This window comes from Neofelis nebulosa, chromosome 12, assembly GCF_028018385.1.
Source record: "Neofelis nebulosa isolate mNeoNeb1 chromosome 12, mNeoNeb1.pri, whole genome shotgun sequence".
NCBI lineage: Eukaryota > Metazoa > Chordata > Mammalia > Carnivora > Felidae > Neofelis > Neofelis nebulosa.
The window spans coordinates 92,667,723-92,690,641 of record NC_080793.1 but is presented as its reverse complement, the minus strand read 5'-3'; the positions used below and the strand labels follow the sequence as shown (position 1 = coordinate 92,690,641).

Sequence of the window (22,919 nt, the reverse complement as noted above, 5' to 3'; positions counted from 1 at the left end):
ATCCACAAAAATCCTACCACTAACATCCTACTTAATGATCAGAAACTTGAACAAGGCCAGGATGTCTCGCCTCACACTCCTCAACACCATCATGGAAGTCCTCGTTAATGCAGTAAGACAAAAAAGGAAATAAAAGGCAAAGACAGCATTTTCAGTGAACGATGCTGCAGCACCGGGATGTCCACATATATTTTACAGAAAGCCTAGATCAGAACTTACACCCTTCAAAAAATTAACTCAGAATGGATCACAGACTTAAATGTAAAATGCAGAATTATTAAACTCTTAAAAGAAAACACAGGGAGAACTTTAGTGACCATGGGTTTGGTGATGACTTTCTAGATAAGACATCAAAGGCCTGATTCGTGAATGAAAGAAACGATAAGCTGGACTTCATCAAGATTAAAAACGTCTGATCCACAAGTGACACCTTCAAGACAGTGAGAAGAGCAGCCACGGACTGGGAGAAGGTATTTGCAAAAGACACATCTGATAATGAACCGGTCTCTGAAATATACAAACAGCTCTTAATACCAACATTAAGAAAACCACATTTTAAAAATGGGGCAAAGACCTTAACAAACACCTCAGCAAAGAGGATGCACAGGTGGCAAACAAGTACGTGAAAAGATGCCCTACAGCACAAGTCACCAGGGAAACACAAGTTACAACACTGAGATGCCACCACACACCTATCAGAATGGCCAAAATCCACGACACCGACAACTGCCAATGCTGGTGAGGATGTGTGCAATGGGAACTCTCGTCACTGCTGGTGGATTGCAAAACGGGACAGATAGTTTAGAAGATAGTTTGGTGGTTCCTTTTCTTTTTAATGTTTGTTTATTTTGAGAGAGAGAGGGATAGAGAGTGAGCAGGGAGGAGCAAAGAGAGAGGAGAGAGACAGAATCCCAAGCACACTCCACACTGTCAGCATGGAGCCTGATGAGAGGCTCGAACCTGAACCCTGAGATCACGACCTGAGCCGAAACCAAGAGTTGGATGCTTAATCGACTGAGCTATGCAGGTCTTGTAAAACTAAACACATGTGATGAAGGAGGTGCTGGTAGCTGAGGTTTGGGGGCAGGGTGAGCTGCAGGAAGGAATCCAGGGGGCAGTTGGGCAAGGGGGTGGGGGCCGTACCTTCTGCTTTAGGTATTGTGGGTTCAAGTTGTCTAGGGAACATTTAAATTAGGTGCCCAGTAGTCAGAAATACCATTTAGAGATATTGTTCGTTAACAAGTATACTCAACCAATGACAGAATGATTACATCCGTCCCCTTCCAAAAGGTCACACTAGCTGTGGCAAAGCCATCAGACAAGATAGTCCCTGATTAAAATCTGGTTCCATTGGAATGGGTTGCACACTCAGACCTGCTGCTCTTTGTCTAATGTCTCAGCTTGGGCTGGATCCACTGGCGGACCCTCCACTCCCAGAGGCTCAAGCCCAAATACAACCTAACCCAAGCGGGATGTAGACCCACCCACCCACATTGCTTGGCCTCTCCCAGGTTTGAAATTAAGGTGAGGCTCAGGTCCTTCTTAGACCCAACGGACACAGTGCCAGGTTCACACCAGCCCTCTGGGGCTGCAACACCAAGAGTCTGGCTTGGGACTGTGAGTGCCAGCTGCTTACATCCTTCCAATCAACACCTTGCCCACATGGGCACTCCTTTTCCCCAACAGCAGGAGGAAAATTTAGAGACTCACAAATAACCTAACGTCCCACCTGAAGACACTAAAAACCTTGAACTGAGCAGGAGAAAGGACATCATAAAGATTAAAGCAGAGATAAAATAGAGAATGGGAAAATAATAGAGAAAATCAATGAAACCAAAAGCAGCTTCTTTGAAAAGACCAACACAACAAATTTGACGAAGTTGGAGGACTCACACTTCTGGATTTCAAAACTAATTACAAAGCTACAGTAATCAAAACAGTGTGGTACTGATAGAAAGACAGGCATATAAGGCAGTGGAAAAGAACAGAGGGCCTAGAAATGAGCCCCTGCATATGTGGTCAAGTGATTTTTGACTAGGATGCTATGACCATTCAACAGGAAAGGGACAATTTTTTCAACAAATGCTTCTGGGGAAACTGGGTGTCCACATACAAAAGAACAGAGTGCCTGTAGCTGATGCCACATACAAAAATTAACTCAAAATGGATCCAAGATCTCAATGTAAGGCCTAAAATTCTTAGAAGAAAACTCAGGGCAAAAGCTTCGAGGCACTGAATCTGCAATGGTTTCTTGGATATGGTACCAAATTCCCAGGCAACAAAAAAAAAAACCAGACAATTTGGATGTCATGAAAATTGTAAAGTTTTGTGCATGAAAGACACTATCAACAGAGTAAAAAAGCAACCTACAGGATGGGGGGGGATAAATTTGGAATTTGTGTACCTAATAAGTGATGAATATCCAGAATATATAAAGTACTCCTAAAACTCAATAATAAAAAATAGACAACCTGATTCAAAAATGGGCAAAGAACTTGAATTGCCATTTCCTCAAAGAAGACACATAAATGACCATGTGACCAAATGACATGGCCAATAAGTACATGAAAAGATGCTCCGCAACCCTCATCATCAGAGAAATGCAAATTGCGATACCACCTCACACTCATGAGAATGACCACCATCCCCAAACCAGAAAATAGCAGGTGTTGACCAGGAGGAGGAGACATTAGAGCCCTTGTGCACTATTGGCAGGAATGTGAAATAGTGCAGCCGCTGTGGGCTGTGTGATGGCTTCTCAAAAACATTTTGTTAATGAATTCTCATATGACTCAGCAATTCCCCTTCTAGACGTATACCCAAGAAACTCAAAGGAGGGTCTCAAAGAGATACCTGTGCATTGTATTAAAAGCAGCATTTCCTGCAATAGTTAAAATGTGGAAGCAACAAGTCCATCCACACATGAATGGATAGGCAAAATATGGTCTATCCACACAATGGAATATTGTGCAGCCTTAGGAAGGAAGGGGATCCTGACATGTGCTCCAGCGTGGATGAACCCTAAGGACAGCATGAAACAGGCCAGTCACAGAAGGACAAATGCGCTGTGACTCCGCTTACATGACATCCGTAGAGGAGTCAAATTCATAGAGACAGAAAGTGGAATGGTGGATGCCAGGGGCTGGGGGTGGAGGGGACAGAGAATTATTTAATGGGGACAGAGTTTCAGATTTGCAAGACAAAAAGAGTTCTGGGGATGGATATTGGTTGTACAACTACATGCACACCACCCACACCACTGAACTGTACCCTTACAGCTGGCTTAGATGGTAAATTTTATGTTCTGTGTATTTTACCACAACAACAACAAAAAAAAAAATGAAGAAAAAGAAGAGAAGCATGGACAAAGGATTCGAACAGACGTTAGTCCAAAGAAGATGCGTAAACAGCCAGTAAGTATCTAAAGAGATGCTTGACCTTATTAGTCACGAGGGAAATGCAAATCAAAATCACAGTGGTCTGTCACTGCCCGCCCACACGGATGGCCAGAATCCAAACGCCAGATAGTAATAAGGGTGGGAGACGGCACAGAGAAATCGGGGCCCTCGCACACTGTTAGTTGGAATGTAAAATGGTGCAGCTGCTTTGAAAAAAAACTGTGTGACAGTCCCTCGGGTGGCAGATTACAGAGCCACCACACGACCTAACAAATCCACTCCTGGGTATATGTCCAAGAGAAATGAAAACACACGTCCACACAGGAACTTGGACGTCATGTTAGCGGCAATGTTCGTAACAGCCAAATGTCCATCACGAATAAAGCATGGGCTGTCCGTGAGCGGAATGTTCCTCAGCCACAGAAAAGAATGAGGTGCTGACACCCGCCACAACGTGGATGACCCTTGAAAACACTGCACTCAGTAAAAGAGGCTAGTCACAAAGGACTACGTATTTATAGGATTCCATTCAGAGGGAGCTCCAGAAGGGAGAAACCCACGGAGACTAGGCGACGGGAGGCTGGTGGGTGACAGCTGAACGCAGAGGCATTTCTCTTGTAGGTGGTAAACATGTTCCAGACGGACTGTGGTCATGGATGCACACGTCTGTGAATACACTAAAACCCACTGGATTGTACTCCTGAAACGGGCCTGTATGTAAGGTATATCCTGCTAAGGCTGCCTTTAAAGTCTCTGTGTCTACCAGTTTACAGAAGAGCCAGGGGTCAGGGCACAAGTGACATAGGGACACCACAACCCAAATCACAGTGTGGGATATTCTACAGACAAGTTATCTAGTCGCTCAAGGAAACCACTGGAGTCCAGGGAGATGGAGGGAAAACAGAGTAAGAGTCTTCAGAGACCTCACAAAATGGACCACATGGACCACGCTTGAATTCTGATTCCAACAAACATACTATACACACAACATCTTTGAGATAATCAGGGAAATTTGAATATGTTGAACGACTATCTTTAGTTTTGTTGGATATAACAACTATGTCGTGTCGTTGTTGCCTTCATACCCTTATTGGTGGAAATGATGCTGAGATATTTATAAGAGGAGTGCACTGCAGGATGCCTGGATATGCGATCAAATGTTTCAGAAAGCCCCTCCCCGCCCTTCTCTCCAGTCCCTTCCTTCCTGACTGAACGGTCGGTCCAAATGCCAAGGAAGACAAGTGCTGTGCTCTGGGGGTGGGGGTGGGGGGGGCAGCCACGGTGGTTCCCAGTGGGAGACTGGAGCCCAGGGGCAGTGAGGAGTGTACCACAGGACAGGTGACAGGAGGACACAGGACAGGAGGTGGGTGGCCCGCGTGGGCATCAGAGCCAGGAGGGGTGGTCAGAGCGAGCTCAGGGGGAAGGGAGCCCCCGTAGAACGGCTGGGCGGGGAACCGGCGCCCCCGCAGGGCGGGGGCAGGGGCGGCCGCTGTGATGGGGGTGCACCTCACATGTGGGGGGTTAACCAAGTCGGTGAAAATACGAAGGTAAGGGGTCAGGCTTCTCATCGCTGGAGGAGAGACTTAGAAATGCAGGAAAAGACAAACGGATGAACCCTGTGATATCAGACTGGAATCGGAAGAACTACCACGAGCCACAAGCGTACCGCTTGTAACATCCAGAGATGGACACGCAAATGGGCACAGACACGAGCGTGCGCGTGTGTGTGCGTGTACATCTGTCGGCACCAATCCGTCCATCTCGAGGACACGGGAGCGGCAGCACCCCCACTTGAAGACCCTGGTCTCCCCGTGAAAAACAAGCAGGCCAGGCCTCCAACGGCAGTGGAGGAAGACGGTCCCGTGACGTCCGTGTGTATTTGAAGCAAAGACAAAGAAGAGCGTCGAAGGGACGCGGTGAGAAGCCACCGAACAGTCAGGCAGCTGTGAATCCACACGGATGAAAACAAATTACTTAACAGCTGGAAAGGTGGATTCATGTAGTTTCAGGGTACCTCCTCCCAAATATGTAATAATTACAAGGGAAGGCGAGAGTGTGCAGGGGCGAAGCCTGCCAGATGCCCCCTTCGTCCGGCATCCAGGAGAACACTCACGGACACCACTCCCAGCGCGGTGTCTCCGTGACGGCGTGACCCAGATGCATAATCTGACCCCGACTCGGAGGACAGGTCAGAAAACCGGACTGAGCAGGAGCCTGCGGTGAGGGGGACTGAAGACACAGGACAGCCTGAGGCGGTGAGGCATTCTGAACGGATCCTTTCCAGTAAAGGCCGTTCCAGGAGCGGCCAGGGGACAGGAAGGGGGTCGGCAGGAGCAGGCCGCAGTGGCGCCATCAGGGCGAAGGCGCGATTCTGTGTGTACCACACTCACACTCGGGGGCCGGGGGCGACGGAGACTTTGGGCAGGGGACTCGCAAATCATTCCGTGGGAGAACGCTGTCCTCTACTTTCAAACGCTACCGCCACCTCTAAAATAACGGACAGGTGAATCGAGATCGGAACAACATTGGTAAACTGTGCAGCGAATACCGGGACCACGGGAGTTCATTACTTTGCTTCTGTGTCTATTTTGTGCATTCAGAAAACACTAAAAGTGCTGTTGACAGAGACAGAGGGTGAGACAGGGAGGTCGCACAGACACGACGAGCGCTGCTGGGGAGAGAGAGGCTTGATGTATTTACAGGCGCAGAGACAACCTGGGAAATGAAAACACTTGTCAAAAATCGAAAAATGGGCTACGCTTTAGTTTCCAGGGAGAATCAAGAAAGGACACCTGTTGGGGCGCCCGGGGGGCTCAGTAGGTTGAGCTTCCGACTTCGGCTCAGGTCATGATCTCACAGTTTGTGAGTTCGAGCCCCGCGTCAGGCTCTGTGCTGCCAGCTCGGAGCCTAGAACCTGCTTCGGATTCTGCGTCTCCCTCTCTCTCTGCCCCTCCTCTGCTTGTTCAATCTCTCTCTCTCTCTCTCTCTCAAAATAAATAAACGTTAAAAAAGAAGAAGAAGACATGACACCACCGAGAGCAGTTTGAGCACCAGGAAAGGACTCCGAGAGGGAGCCTGAGCCTGGCCGTGAGCACCACCCGCTCCACTGGGATTGGGTTGGGCTGTCACTTCTCATCAAAGACCGCAGGTAACATCCGCTTGGTCACACTTTCCAGGTGTTACGCTGGTAAGAAGTGAAAAGACACGACGGCCTTACCCGCCAGCGGCCAGTGGCCCTGCTCGTACATCCCTAGTCTATCCTGCACTCGGACCGGTAAGGCAGCCCGAGTGTGGCTTCTCCCACGAGGCCACTGACCGTCCCCACCGTCTCCATCCCCTTCTTCTCCATGGAGCCCCCGGGTTGAAGGGACAGGCCTGGAAGATGGGGGCCCCGGGATGTGAGTCGCCGAACCAAGGACCCGAGGGGCAAGAGTGGGTGAGTGGGCACTGAGCTCCCTTGGCTCAGACCAGTGAGGCTTCCCATGTCATCTGTTAGATCAGCACCGCCTAGTCTGCCGGAGACAAAGGAAAATTTAAAATAACAACAAGGCTTGTTTGACTGGAGGGATGGAGGGGGATTATTTTCTTAGTTACTCTCAGAATAAAATAAAATCCTAATAAGCGTGGGGTGTTGGCCGGTTGCTGTTTTCCGATGTCCTGAATGCAAAGCCCCAGCACGTGCTCTCAATGTGCCACGTTCCCGAGACCGCGGTCAGGAAGCCCATGGAACACCCAGCCACGGAACAAGTGCAGGCGTGCTGGAGGTGTGGGTGCAAGTGCGGGTGCAGGTGCGGGTGTGGGTGCAGCAAGTGGCTCATTATAAAGCAAGCACAGCACCCGGCCCACCCTGCTGGCCCTACCGGCCAAGGGGATGAATCAAGGACAGGTGCCTCCGGGCATCATCTTAGACTCAAGAGGGCTAACTCACCGTGAGGACGTTCCAGACGCCACCTCTGGCGCTGTTCCTGCAGAGCCCGCCGGTGGGGTCGGAGCAGCTGCTGCCCCACACCTGCATGGGAGCTCAGGAGCCCCGCCTCCACCCTCCTCGGTCACCCGCGTTTCCAGCGACCCCAGGAGCCCTCGTCTTGCACGATCAGTGTGCAGTGGGAAGGCACACAGGTTCGTACACTCTGCAGTAAATATAGCCTCAGAACTGTTTTGCATCCTTATTTCTCCGAGTAATCTGTTCTGCCAAGTTTCCCCCTTTATAGTCAGGGACCAACCAATTACCATGAAAATCAGATGAATAAATATTGAAGAGAATGTGTTCATCGTCTATTTTGGTGTCCTAACAGCAAGAAAGTGACATTACATTCGTAATTAAGTCTTTCTCAGCTGAAGCTCTCCTCCACTGGATCAATTAAATTAGATCATCAGATCCAGCAAAAAGCCTCCCCCAAGAACACTTATTAGTTGGTGCGACTGATTTTCTCTGAGGTGCCAGATTTCCCCTCAGAAATTAAAGTCTTGTAGACGGCACAGCTGGGGTCGTGGCTTACAAGAACACCTGTTTCAACCACATTCCTCCAGCTTCCTTCCTTCCCACCTTCCAAATTATCTTAAAAAAAATGTTTGTAAGTAGGCTCCACACCCAAGGTGGGGCTTGAACTCACAGCCCTGAGATGAAGCGACAGGTGCTCCACCAACTGAGCCACCCGAGTGCCCCTACACGTTACCTCGGTACTGGTTTGGGAATGCAGAATATATTAGTAGTAATACTACATGTCCTTTTTTGAGAGAGAGAGAGAGAGAGAGAGAGAGAGAGAGAGAGAGAGATGCAAGGGGAGGGACAGAGAGAGAAAGAGAGAATCCCAAGCGGGCTTCATGCTCAGTGCTGAGCCTGATGTGGGGCTCGATCCCTTGACTATGAGATCGCGACTGGAACAAGAGTCAGATGCTTAACCGACTGCGCCCCCCAGACACCCCAGTACGTGTCGTTTCGTAATCATCAATCAATCCTTTGTCTACAAGGACTGAGTATATGACCCATTAACCATCTTTGCTCTATGAGATGGCGTAATGTAGCTAAACTGTTAACTTCTCTTTTCTCAACAATACCTAAATGTTGCAACTGAAATCTTCGCATTCTCTTAGCCTTGCTCAGGTGTTTTCTTTCCTATTTTGTCTCAGAAAACAACAGACGGATTAGTAGCAGCCCTTGCAAAGGGAAACCTCTCTGGGCTGATTCTGTTTAGAGACGCCTATCTGTGATGAGGCATCTGTAGCAGCAGGGGACCCTCAGCTCCCACGTGGCCTGTGGGGGCCCTCGGCTCCCGTAAAAGCCCGAGGTCGATCGGCGCCATCACGTGCTCGTTAAACACCTACTATGTGCCTGGCACTATTCTACGTACTGGGCGTAATGCAGTGACTAAGGCTGCCACTCTCACAGGGGTGACAGGGCAGTGGGGGGAACCAGTCAGCGAACCAATGAACAAATAAATGAGTGCTTGTGTGTGACAAGGCCTTGAAGGTCACAACGAATCGTGGTGCAGAAACAGGGGCTCTCCAGGACACTCTATGTGACATACGAAGAGGGACGGCCTCTCTGATTTGCAGCCGCCCTAGCTTGTTATAAGGTGACTATACCCCTGGCCCCCAAACCAGACCAGCATACACAAGCAAAAGGCAGCCAAGGCAACAAAGACCGACCTCACGGGTGAAGGGCAGCCAGAAACACCCAAGAGGAAGTGTCGGGTGCCCAAATCCCGCAACGCAGCCCGTGACGGCTGCGTCAGGACCAAGCAGGGCATATGCCAGGACGCAGCGTCAGAAGGATCTGCCTGTGTAACTGCCCCCTCCCCACGTTAACAGACTCCAGGAAAAAACCCCCCATGATTATTGTCATGATGCTGAAGCAGCATTTGACAAAATCCAATACCTATACATGACAAAAGCAATCTGGTAACTAATTTCTATGAATTCCACACAAGCAGAAACTGTCCTCTTAAACCTGCTCACGGACGTATCCCAGGTGTCAAAAGCAGTGCCCAGATTTAGCAGTCACTTGGTGCACAGCTGTTGAGCGACTGAATGAATCAGAGAATGAAGTCCTTTCTTCGGCTGACGAAGACAATCCCCCAGAGCTTACGTCACCCTCAGTAGAACAAAACCCGCCAACATCCCCTTTCAGGCTGGGGACGAGACGAGGGCGCCCTCTCCTGGTGAACGCTCCAGGGCGCCCCGGTGAGTGTGCCACGGGGTCAGAAACCGGAAGGCAGGAGACGCGACTGTCCACGTGTGCCACGGCCTGACCGCCGTTCCGGTAAAACCGCTGCCGTCGGCAAGATTTCTGGGCACAAGATCATACCACATTCCTCTCCCTGCAGCAGTCACTGTTGAGAAAACGTGGCCAAAATCACATACCGCTTGTGCCAAGAATTCAAACCAGACACTCCAGGGAGTAACCAAACAAAGGAAACACAAGAACTTTCCGGAGAGAGTTTTTAAATTCTAACAAGGGACAGCTTAAAACTAAATAAGTAGAGACTCATGCCATGTTCGTGGATGTGATGATTTAATGCTGAAAACCGTCAGCTCTCCCTGAAATTAATCCGTGAACTCAACACCGGTCCTACCAAAATCCCAGCACGCGTTCTCGGTGGGGGCATAAACGGACTCCAAAACCACAGCAAAGAGGGATAGAGGTCCGAGAACAGCTTAAAAAGAGAATGCTAATAGGAGTTTCAAGAGGAAGGACTTACACTGCCACATGTTAAGACCGTTTCAAAGCCAGAGTGACCACGCGATGTGGTACTCATATCAGGACTAAACAGTCCGCTCAACAGGACAGGGCAGACTCTCGAGAAAAACAAGGGACACAGAGCACCGAGAACGTTAACTCAAGGCGCATCCATAGGACAGAAGCCTGGCTCACCACCTGGAGATTTAAGGAATGCTGGGTCCCTGTCTTATGTCACTGTCAACGTAACTCTAGTCAGAATGAGAACCTAATTGCGAAAAATAAGCAAACACAGAAGTCACAGAGGAACAACGTGCATCTACGACTGCAGGTCAGGAAATCTTTTATGTTTACTTTTTAAATGTTTCTAATGTTTATTTATTTATTTTGAGAGAGAGAGAGTACGAACAAGGAGGGGCAGAGAGAGAGGGAGAGACAGAATCCCAAGCAGGCTCCGCACGGTCAGTGCAGAGAGCCCGATGTGGGGGCTCAAACTCACAAACCGTGAGATCGTGACCTGAGCCGAAATCAAGAGTCAGATGCTCAACCGACTGAGCCACCCAGGTGCCCCATGAGGAAATCTTTTAAAACTCAAGACCACAGGGGCACCTGGGTGGCTTAGTCGGTTAAACATCTGACTCTTGATTTCGGCTCGGGTCATCATTTCATGGTTCATGGGTTTGAGCCTTGTGTCAGGATCTGTGCTAACTGTGGAACCTGCTTGGGATTCTCTCTCTCCCTCTGCCCCTCTCCCCTGCTCTCCTTCTCTCTCTCTCTCTCTCTCTCTCTCTCTCTCTCTCAAGTCAAAACAAAACAAAACAAAACTCAAGGCCGTAAACCATAAAAGGGAAACTTCCATTTGATGAAGAACATCACAGACAAAATGATCAGATTAGGGGGGAAAAATGGGAGGGTTCATGTGGAAATTCTATGGCTGAGAAACTCAGGAAGTGAGCTGGGTGAGAAGATCAGAAGAGAAGCAGGGGAGAGGTGGGCGCATAACATTTACTGGAAGAACCTGTGGACGCGCGGTCGTAGGGCGACACTGGGACATGCTCTTCCCCGGAGTCTTGGACTCGCCCCGCAGGGAGGATGATGTCAAGGAGGCTGAGGGAACCCTGGTGCATGGCCGCTGTGCCCCCTGGTAGTCCAGCCGTTCTGGAAGCAAATGCACAGCCCTGGTGAAACCAAGTGTGTGTGTGTCCTATGACCAAAACCCCGGTCCCGGGATGTGCCCCAGAAAGACCATCATGGGCGCAGGGAAAACGCACGGAGACTTCGTAGCACCTTCAGCCCTGCATGAGAATGTTCCACAAGTGACGTGTGGCCGTGGATGGGGGCCGCTGGGCCGCCCACCCAAGCGACGATCCCGTGTACAGAAAGCACCACAGACAGATCTCAAAAACACATGCAGAGTTTGACATGGGATTTGAGGGGCAGGACCGTGTTAGCAGCTTCCTGAAATGCACAAACACACAGTGTATCTTCTCCCTGACGTACCTCCGTGGGAAAAACCACACAACCGAAGAAGGTGGATTGGAAGGATTCACATTACGTTCCTAGGGAGGGGGTTGCCCAGGTGGAGAGGGGAGAGGGGCACGGAGTCGATGTCCGGAGAGCCAAGGTGCAGACGCCCTGGAGCAGCAGATCATGTGATGTAACAACTCTCCCCTCCCCCACCAAACACGGTTAAACTGTGTTCAAGTCCAACCAAAGACAGAGGCTTTGTCCCTACCCATCGATCAGGACAGGCCATGTTCTAATCTACTGTTCAGATAACTACCTGCTTCTGTGTTTTCACTGGATAAAAGGTTTTACACAACAATCTTGGAACTTATTTAATGGTTCAGTTAATGTAATTACGTTTATTAAACTTAGCAGTTCTTAGACTGTGCCAAGATCAAATCCAATCTATCTACTGGAAGACGGGAAATTCAGTCAGACCCACACGGTTCGTCAGACACAACTGTACCACCAAGAATGGCCACACACACTGTCCCCGAGTGGGAAAGCGGGAAGCTAATTAAGAGGGGGTCTGTTTACTGCTTCATCGCATCTTCTACTCTAGGAACTCTTGGAGACACTTGAGATCAATATTAGAAGCCCAGGAACCCTGCACTTCCTCATCCACTATGAATGGATTGGACAGGAAAACTTTCCGTTTTTGTACTTATTGTAAAGGACGTCAGAGTTAAAGCTTTTGCCCTGGGCCCTCATGAGGTTTCCAAGCGCGAGCCAAGTGCAGGCCTGTGTGCCTGGGCGGCCGGGTCCCCGAGGAGTGGCCGTCAGGACGTCAGCAGGTGCCCACAGGCAGCAGAGGGAAAGTGTGGTCACCCGGCACAGAGGCCAAGGGGAGACTGCTCTAAGGAGGCAGGTCATGTCCCGCCCGCGCTCACCGTGCCCTCTGGGTCCACGAGCAGCAGGTGCTTGGCCTGGCCGTTGTGCATGCCGGTGAGGACGAAGGAGCCCGGGTTGGTGGCGCTCTTCCTGACCAGGAAGTCCCCGTCGTTCTTCAGCAGCCCCTCGGCCTCCTTCCGGCTCATCTCCCCTTGGTACCAAGGCTCCCCTTCCAGCTCCTCCAGCATCTCGGCATCGGGGGCTCTGGGCGTGACAGGGCTGATGCACTCCACGGAGGCCGCCTTGCTCAGCACAGGCCCCGAGGACTGGTTCCTGAGAGCGTCTTCAAAGGGTTCTGTCAACAGCAATTGCCAGCAACAAGTCAACCCCACGAAGAGCAAATGATAACATGCACAATGTGATCTCGATGGAAAAGCCGAGGCAACTTCCACTGGAAACAAACCCACAGAAAGGCGACTGGCTGGTACTATTGACCGTGTTTGGAGGCACAGGCCGAACCCCGGCACGACTCTTTCTGACGAGCCTGTGTTCCCAGGATGGCTGGGCGCTGCACCTGTGCCAAGGACTCAAGCACACCCTCTGTCTAGCCGGTCAGAATGACTTCACTTTTGCACGCTGCGAGAGCCCGTGCATATCGCCCTCCATCTACCTTTTCTGGGACATCGGCTAGCCTCTTAGTAAACCTGTTTTCTTCTGAATGGAAACCTGCCATTGCTCCTGGAAATACGCAGAGAAAAGGATAATCTGCAAAGTTAGAGTCCCTGCAAAACCTATACCCAGCCCATCACACGTTTGTTTCAAAACCTTGGCATCAAGGTAAATTTTTCAAAGAGAAGAAAAGTGACATTTATTGGGTGCCTTTTGTGTGACGTGGCCCGGGTTAGGAGCCCCACCTCTCCTTGGCCTTCACTCGTTTCTCTGTGGAAAAAAGCTCCTGTGTGGGCATCTGAGACCCGGCATGACCACAAGCCCCCCAAGGACACACTTCCCACCCCGGGGTCAGTGAACGGTAGGTCCGCTGCTCTAACAGGAACAGACACAGCAGCACAAGAAGTCGCCAGGAACATCGAATTAAACCTCAAAATGAGGCAATATGTACGAAAGTGCTGAAGAGGCCCACGGCACCATACAAGTGTCAGGTGTGAGGATGAGCACATGGGACCACGTGGCCAAAGCAGCACAGTGCAAGCACCACAAGAACAGGAACAGTTCTCTCCTGGGCACAACGACGTCCCCACGCTCCAACATCGTCCCTGGGACGTAGTTCGCGCCCTACACGTATTCAACAAATGCTGCAGAATAAGACCAATTATGAGTAGAGGGTGGGCAAAAGCAAGGTGAATAAATGAAACCCAAGTCGGGGTGCTTTAATACTTGTTAAATCATTTACAGATCTGAGCATACAAACAGGTTAAAACTATTGCCTAAAATTAGATTTTCTGGGGGCGCCTGGGTGGCGCAGTCGGTTAAGTGTCCGACTTCAGCCAGGTCACGATCTCGCAGTCTGTGAGTTCGAGCCCCGCGTCAGGCTCTGGGCTGATGGCTCAGAGCCTGGAGCCTGTTTCCGATTCTGTGTCTCCCTCTCTCTCTGCCCCTCCCCCGTTCATGCTCTGTCTCTCTCTGTCCCAAAAATAAATAAAAAAACGTTGAAAAAAAAAAATAAAATAAAATTAGATTTTCTGTTTTTATCCTTTTTCTTCCTGATTACCTGGAGTAGTTGAAAGTTGTATTATACCATTTCTGCACCATCACCACCACCATTATCACTATCAAGACCATCACTATTGTCACCACCGTCATTAACCTCATCATCACCATCATCACCACCATTATCACCATTGCCACATCAGCACTATAACCATCATCACCACCATCACCATCACCACCATCACCACCATCATCACCACCACCACCATCAACATCACCACCATCATCACCACCATTATCACCATTGCCACATCAGCACTATAACCATCATCACCACCATCACCATCACCACCATCATCACCATCACCACCATCACCACCCTCATCACCACCACCACCATCACCATCACCACCATCATCACCACTACCACCATCATCACCATCACCATCACCATCATCACCATAATCACCACCATCACTAATCATCACCATCACCACCATCAACGTCACCATCACCATCATCACCATCACCACCATCAACATCACCACTACCACATGACCATCATCATCACCACCACCACCATCATCACCACCACCACCATCAACATCACCACCATCATCACCATCACCATCATCACCACCACCATCACCACCACCACATGACCATCAACATCACCATCATCATCACCACCATCACCATCATCACCATCATCACCACCATCACCATCACCACCATCATCACCACCACCACCGTCAACATCACCATCACCATCATCACCATCACCACTACCACATGACCATCATCATCACCACCACCACCATCATCACCACCACCACCATCAACATCACCACCATCATCACCACCATCAACATCACCATCACCATCACCACTATCATCACCATCACCACCATCATCACCACCATCACCAATCATCACCACCACCATCATCACCATCATCACCACCACCACCAACATCACCATCATCACCACCACCATCAACATCACCATCATCACTATCATCACCATCACCACCATCATCACCACCATCACCAATCATTACCACCACCATCATCACCACCACCATCACCATCATCACCATCACCACCACCATCATCACCACCACCATCAACATCACCACCATCATCACCATCACCATCATCACCACCACCACCATCATCACCATTACCATCACATCATCACCACCATCACCAATAATCACCATCAATGTCACCATCACCATCATCTCCATCACCACCATAATCACCATCACCACCACCACATGACCATCAACATCACCATCATCATCACCACCATCACCATCATCACCATCATCACCACCATCACCATCACTACCATCATCACCATCACCACCATCAATCACCACCATCATCACCATCACCACCATCAACATCACCACCCTCATCACCACCACCACCATCATCACCACCACCATCAACATCATCATCACCACCACCACCACCATCATCACCATCACCATCAATCATCACCATCACCATAAACAGCACACGTCAAACCAGTAAGGCTGCCTTGACCAAGTGGTAAAGTTACTGAACCTCTAGGATTCTCCATTTTCTCCTCTGTAAAATCGTGATAATAACGGAATGGTAAAAAAAATGGCAGGGAGCTGCAGGACTGTTGCGAAAATTAAACAGAACAACGAATGCCCAGCACTTGTTAAATTATCAAGGCATTTCCTCCCCTGTGAAGTTCTCAGGGAACCGCCAAAGCCACATGGGGATGTAAAGCTCTCTGTGAACTCGGAAGCCTCTCTCAAAATGCCTCAGCAACGACTTCCACTCTCGTTACTCAGTTCACGGATGATTTAGCTGTCCCAGTCTACACGACAAACAGAAGGTCCAGGGCGCATGTTACTACGCTGCTAAGTAGCTTCCCATCACACTCCTCATCCTGGTTTGTTTTTCTTCAGGGCACTTGCTGCTACCGGTTACAGCACAGGGGTTATTCAAGCTCCAGGAGAGTAGGGATTCTGTTTTGTCTTCCTTAGACCCCAGTAAGTAGATGGGTATAGACACACACTAGGTGCTCACTGGACAGGAATACGGGAGAGTGTGTGTGCATGCGTGCGTGCACGCGAGAGGGTGTATCGCCATTTCTTGCTTCTATGTTGGTCATTTTCAACAGACCACAGGCCCTGTGATATGCCATTTCACACTGGCATCCATAGCAACTGATATAGTATTTGGCACGTAACGGCTGATTGACATTTAAGTAAATAAACGAATGAGGACGTTTTTGTGTGTATCATTTATCTCGAGATATGTGCAGACAGATCTTCAAGAGGAAAGTCAGTTCCACACAGAGGGGGAAACTGCTTTGTCTCTGGACTTCAGAGAGAGCTGTCATCCCAAAGCAGAGGTCGGCCAAGTGCAAAGCCTTGAAAAGCCCAAGCATAACCCAGAAAAGTGAGGTGGAGCCACGGCCATGCGGTGGCTTCTGCGGGCCTTATGCGGTGCTGACCGGCCACCACACACTGGTGGTCCTCTTTCAGCTGGGGCGGTAATTCACATCACCGTTAATCAAAACCCTGCCAGCAGGAAGTGCGGTCGTGGCAAAGATTTCAGACAGTGGAAAGCAACCCCGGAAGACAAGAAAACCACACGTGAAAAGAAACCCACTCATGTCAAAGAGGTCTTTCCGCGGGCTGCTCTCCGCGCTGCTGCCGGAGGCCGGCGTGGCCTGTGGCGGGATGTGCTGGGCGTTCACGTAGGTGGGGGCTTCTCCGGGGCCCGCGTGAGCTCTCCCTTCCGGCAGGCTGTAGGTGTCCAAGGACCCTGCAACGAGAAAACCAGCGCTCTTTTCTCTTACGAGGGGAAGGCCATTCGCGCATCTATCCGTAAGCCACCCAACACTTCACGGAGGCGTTCCTACGGGCTATCTGGTAGCTAATTCTTCTTGTGGGTCCCCACTGGCTAAATCCCCCTCTTCTGACCCTGTCACCACTGTTGTGTTTGGCTGGGACCATTTCCCCACCTTCATGTCAAGATGCCAGCCCCCGAGGATGGACACCCTGACGGCACAGGCCTGCCCGAGACTCCGGCCCCGACCAGGGTCGGTGAGCGGAGCACATGCGCCACGGCGGAAGCTGCCTGGGTCCCTCGTCCCCTTTACAAAGCCCCCTGAGCAAGTAGCAGCAGCAGAACCATGAGCCTCATTAAATCGCCTTGTTCTCCCTTTCGGTGTAAGCGGACGCCTCGTAAGTCAACTCCGTTCTAGCCACGCGATGCCCGGCCCCTTCCTTACAAAACGAAGCATCTCGTCATGCCCCAGGCTCCACGCAGGAGGCCCAGGGTGGGCGTGTGATGGAGGACCCCACCCAGGGGCAGCGCCCCCACGGGACTTCTCAGCTGTGCCACGAGAGTGCCAAGGCTGGTCTGGGGCCCGAGGGGTGACGGTGGTGCCTGATCCCACTTGCTCGGGTCGCCACGGGAGCCCCGTCTGTGACGCACTTACACAGACAGACTCTCAGGACCACCGCCCTCTGGCAGCGCTGTCTCTGGAGAGAAGTCACCTTTCACACCCCACGGGCGGCTCAATCCAGTTGGCAAGAGGGCTTCTTAAGCTTTCCCCAGAGCCTGTTGTTGGGCTTGGGCAGCACAGCACTGCGAGAGGACGCAGGTGTCCTGTTAAAAGTCCTTCGTGTGTCTACACCTGTTCCTGAGTATGACTTCATGTTTCATGGGACACTCCTGTGTTACATGTCCTGGCTCCACAGCGGCTCCTTGCCGCTCACGTGTGTGTGTGTGTGTGTGTGTGTGTGCGTGTGCATGCGTGCACGTGGCGAGCAAATCAGTCTGTACGAAGGATTTTACAAACTAAGTTTGTTGTTTTTTTTTTTTTTTTTTTTACAAACTAAGTTTTAAAAGGAGAAGATCAAAAGCCCAACAAGTACCTTTCCTGACGATGGCCCTTTCCCACTGAGACCATGGCAGGTGCAGAGCTGGGGACAGGGGGGCATTCACACCACGATGGGGTCACCGAGTGTTAATTTTCGGTAAGGGACAACGGCTGCCAGCAAATTAACAGAGGATATTCTTACCCGATGGAAAAAAGATATTTATTGCTTTCAACTAAGAACTTGAAATTCATTGAGACATATGACCCTCAGGTGGATTTCTACCTTGGAGTCTCTTACGTTGTCTGATCCTGATCTGGCCGGGGTGGGGGGAGGGGGTGGAATGGGAACACACAAGGAGAGACTAATTTTCAAGTGAACCTGACATACTTTTCAATAACAGCCAGCATCTGCTGTAAACGATGTGTCTCCGTTGGTCCTTAGCAGTTGTCAATGTGGTCAAGCACACACGTGTTATAGAAATACTTTTAAATTTTCTTTTAAAGCTTATTTATTTTTGAGAGAGACAGAGACAGAATGCGAGTGGGTTAGGGTCAGAGAGACAGGGAGGCACAGAATCCAAAGAGGGCTCCAGGCTCCGAGCTGTCAGCACAGCTCGAACCCACGAGCCGCGAGATCATGACCTGAGCCGAAGTCGGACGTTCCACCGACTGAGCCCCCCGGGCGCCCCTAGAAATGCTTTTTAAATGTCTGTAGAACAGAGGTAAAAACATAGAAAAAAGGTGCTCCTGGCACAGCTCGGACTCTGGTTTGCTACGTGTTTCCTACTGGGAGCTGGAGCTGCGTGGCCGCCTCCACCAGGCCTTACGCTGTACTGAGGGCCCCACACACGGGTCCTCCCTTAGCTCGGGCAGGTGAGGCCGGAAACGGCCTCACGAGGGGGCAGTTCCAGAAATGTATTGTCATCTATTCCCCGGCGGGGACGGCCTCGACATGAAGCCAAAATACTGTCACACATACATACGTGGACGCGTTAATCAGAAATCAGAGCTTAATTCCCCGTTGCTGCTTCTCCTTCAGACCCTGAGGGGTCAGCAGCCAGGGGTCAGGACCCCCGAGCTACTGAAGGAGTTCAGGAAGAAGCTGAACGTCGAAAGAACCCTGTAGAACACACACACGGACACGCTCGGGTGTACAGAGCCTACTGTTAGCTCCTGGTCACGGCCGAACTGTGGCAAGTGGGGACATGTTAGTTGACGTGACACGATGGGGAAGCGCCCCTGAAAGCGCCCAGGGCCCGCGTGGGACTTGCTTTTCCACGCCACCTCTAGTGCGTGTGGGCTCCGTCCCTCCCGAAGCTGACCCTGGACGGGGCGGGCGGGGGCCGGGCAAGGAAGGGAAAGCTACCAGTTCCTGTTAGGAGTCGTGGGGCACAGCCCCGCTGCAGCGCTGAGGGACAGCGCAAAACACACGTCAGAGGGCCCCAGCCACCAGCCACCCGAACGGGTGCGGGCCCATGGGGAGGCCCGCGCCTCAGCCCCCTGGTAGGCAGGCCATCCTGCCGGAAGGACAAGGACGTGTCCAGGGTGCACGCGAACGGGGAGCGCTGGGACAAAGGGGAGGCACCAGAGGATGAGCGGCGCCCCCACAGCCCTCCTTCCTGTGTCCGCGACGGGTGGGGGGACCTCAGTCTCGCCAGGACACACACGTGCGCCGCCAGCCCCCGGACGAAGTCCCCGCTGGGAGCGCGTGCTCCCGTGTCTTCTTCCCTCCCGCCTGGCCGTGCCCCTCACCTTGCCGGACAGGTGCTTGCTTCCAGTCTTCGCCGAACGGCTCTCCCAGGTGTCTCCCCTGGTAGTACGTCTGCTCTTTGCCTGCAAACTACAGACGTGTGTAAATGCCCAGAGGAAAAGCTGCCTCTTCCCCTTTCTCCATCCCCCAAAGCCACAGCCCAGTAGAAGGGACCCCAACGGCGGGTCCGCCACATCCCCAATCACACCCACCTTTTCCTTCCTGCCTCGCGGTTGGCATTAGGGTTCGGGAAACGTGTTTGCACGGGTGTGGGGAAGAGGCTACGTCTCATCAAAACCACACGCGCCCCTCCTAGTTTTCATTTCACGCCACCAGCCCTCCCTAAGTGTGACCGAAAATGGGGCTCTCCTCCATACTCGCGGCCACATCACCGACGCGCCCTCGGGTAAAGCTCAGGTACGTCGGAACACACCTCCCTCAGCCAATCACACCCGGGCAAGTCCGCCCTGTCCATCTCTCCACGTCAGAGCTGCGGACACTTGATTTCCGTGTTGTTTTGCCACTTTCGTCAGTGTCATTATTATTTGCATAAGGTGGGTGACCTCACAAAATTCTCTGTCACGAAATAGAGACGCGGTAACTCTAAAAAGCAATCGCCTTACTGGAACGGTGTTGATTTGGAGGAAAACTCAGGGAAATGAAGAAAAGGGAAGGCTCGTAAAACGCTTATCATTTTAAGGGCCCGCACCCACTGTCTTCTGGGGAAAAGAAAGCACCCCGAGACTTTGAAAAGTCCGGAACTCTTTCGTCTCCTCACGAAGCTCCCAGGATAATGGCATTCGCCCCGGGATGGAGAGGAGACCCCCCAGACTTGCACCTCCGGAATCACAACCTAGTTCCCAGACATGTGATTAACGCCTTAGGACGTTAAAGCAAAAGCCTCCCCTATGTGTCTGCGTGTGTAATCCAAGGGGAGGGAGCAGGTGAGTTACTGCACCAGAGACCGGACAGAATGCCAGCCTGTGAGCACAGTGGAAGAAAATGGAAGGAAGTGCTCGAGGGGCCAGACCCAGGCAGGGGTGTGGGACTTACCTGGGCCGTGTCAGGGGCATGGGGTCTGGCTTGCAGCCGCACGTCCACAAAGCCCCCTGGAGGGGGCGCCTTGCTTGGGATGCTGTTGTAGTACGGGTGGTCTGAGCCATCCCCCTCCTCTTCAGTCCAAGGCTCGTCCAGACTCTGCATTCTGTTAGAAAAGGGATTTTCCAGGGCTTTAGCCAAAAGTGGAGTTTTTTGTCAAAACCAACAAATCTAATGTTAGGACCTGCTACCCCAGAAAAGAGAGTTCAGTCACTGCCTCTTCACTATCTAGATCTCAGCTATGAAAAGCAGATGAATGGGCTGGCCAGATACTTCTGCTTTCATCGCTGTCCTACCTTCTGGAAAATTCCACTCATCTTTGAAACAGGGAAGAAGTCTAAAATGTTAATAACTGGAGGTGCCTGGGTGGCTCAGTCGGTTGAGCGTCCTACTTGGCTCAGGTCATGATCTTGTGGTTTGTGAGTTCGAGCCCCACCTCGGGCTCTGTGCGGACAGCTCAGAGCCTGGAGCCTGCTTCAGATTCTGTGTCTCCCCCTCTCTCTGTCCCTCCCATGCTCATGCTCTTTCTCTGTCTCTTAATAATAAATAAACGTTAAAAAAATATTTTTTAAAGAAATTTTATGTCCATACCTGCATTTGGAGCTGAAGTTCTTCTCAACAGATAAGATCCTGCCTGCTTCATTTTCTTTCCCCAAAACTTTGGCAAACTTGATCATATAAAAAACTACACAGAAAATTCTGACCTTAAGTGTATTCTCAGAGGAGCACGGCAACTCAGTGAGCTCCCCACCCATTTTTGTGCATATAATTTTTATAGATTTATCTGGCTTTTACGTAAATTTCAGAAGTACAGAAAAGCATAATAATTAACATAAAAGATACGCATCCACCATGGACAGTAAGTGTGAACATTTTGCTCTGTTGGCTTTTTCTACCTAAAAAAAATTTTTTTTTATAATTTTTTTTTAATGTTTACTTATTTTTGAGAGAGAGACAGTGTGTGAGCAGGGGAGGAGCAGAGGGAGAGGGAGACACAGAACCTGAAACAGGCTCTAGGCTCTGAGCTGTCAGCACAGAGCCCAACCCGAGGCTCAAACTCATGAACCGTGAGATCATGACCTGAGCCAAAGTCGGACACTTAACTGACTGAGCCACCCGGTCGCCCCTACTTTAAAAAAAATTTTTTTAAGTTTATTTATTTTTTGGGAGAGAGAGAGAGAGAGAGAGAACGAGTGGGGGAGGGGCAGAGAGAGCGGGAGGCACAGAATCTGAAACAGGCTCCAGGCTCTGAGCTGTCAGCACAGAGCCCGACACGGGGCTCGAACCCCTGAACTACGAGGTCATGACCCAAGCCAAAGTTGGACGCTCCAACTGACTGAGCCACCCAGGAGCCCCACTTTTTTTTTTAAGAAATAAAATTCATCACGGGTATACAGATTCATCATATTAGCAGTAAAATGTGAACGGTGGCATGTAGGTGTGTGTGCAGGGGCTCACCGTCTGTTGGAACATTTTCATTATGAAATGTCAGGGAGCAGACTCACCCACCAATACAGTTAAATCCCACCCACCGCCGCCTGGTGCCCGGATACTCCAGAGATGGTGTGGGATATCCTGACGTGTTATACACGCGTCGTACACGTGCGTGTTATCTGTAAACTACACCTATGTTGTTTGTTTGGTTTTAAAGTTTCCGTGTTTCATATCCTTTTTCACTGCACTTCAGATTTTTGAGGTTTATTCCGGGAGCACAGATGTACCGGTCTACTTTTTTTAAAGTAGGTCCCATTAAACACGAAATTGACAAGTAGCAGGAGAACGAGTGAACTTTAAAATTTTATACACAGTATACACAGTTTATGGATAGTGGGTGTGTATATGGGGTAGGAACTGACACTTTCTAACTGCTCCTCCCACACACAGGCCCGTCTGAGCGCAGGGAAGCTTGACAACGGGGAAAAGTGGGGTCCTCACAGGCACCTCCCAAATGAATTGCCTTAAAAGCAATCTCTCTGGGGCGTCTGGGGTGCTCAGTCGGTTAAGCGTCCAACTCTCGATTTTGGCTCAGGTCATGATCTCACGATCATGAGATCGAGCCCCGTGTCAGGGTCCTCGCTGGGCATGGAGTCTGCTCCGGATTCTCTCTCTCCCT

At 50.7% G+C, this 22,919-nt stretch overlaps 1 protein-coding gene across 5 annotated transcripts in view; it reads right to left on the bottom strand.

Annotated features, from left to right (window-relative positions):
* SHC3 (SHC adaptor protein 3) overlaps nt 1-22,919 on the bottom strand; it is a 103,550-nt gene that overhangs the window by 3,871 nt on the left and 76,760 nt on the right. For all 5 annotated transcript variants that reach the window (XM_058695890.1, XM_058695892.1, XM_058695891.1 and 2 more), the window contains 4 exons: nt 20,762-20,912; nt 19,711-19,798; nt 16,740-16,895; nt 12,474-12,769 (listed from right to left, as the gene is read on the bottom strand). In XM_058695890.1, coding sequence (XP_058551873.1) covers nt 12,474-12,769; nt 16,740-16,895; nt 19,711-19,798; nt 20,762-20,912 — 691 coding nt within the window. The remainder of the gene's footprint in view (nt 1-12,473; nt 12,770-16,739; nt 16,896-19,710; nt 19,799-20,761; nt 20,913-22,919) is intronic.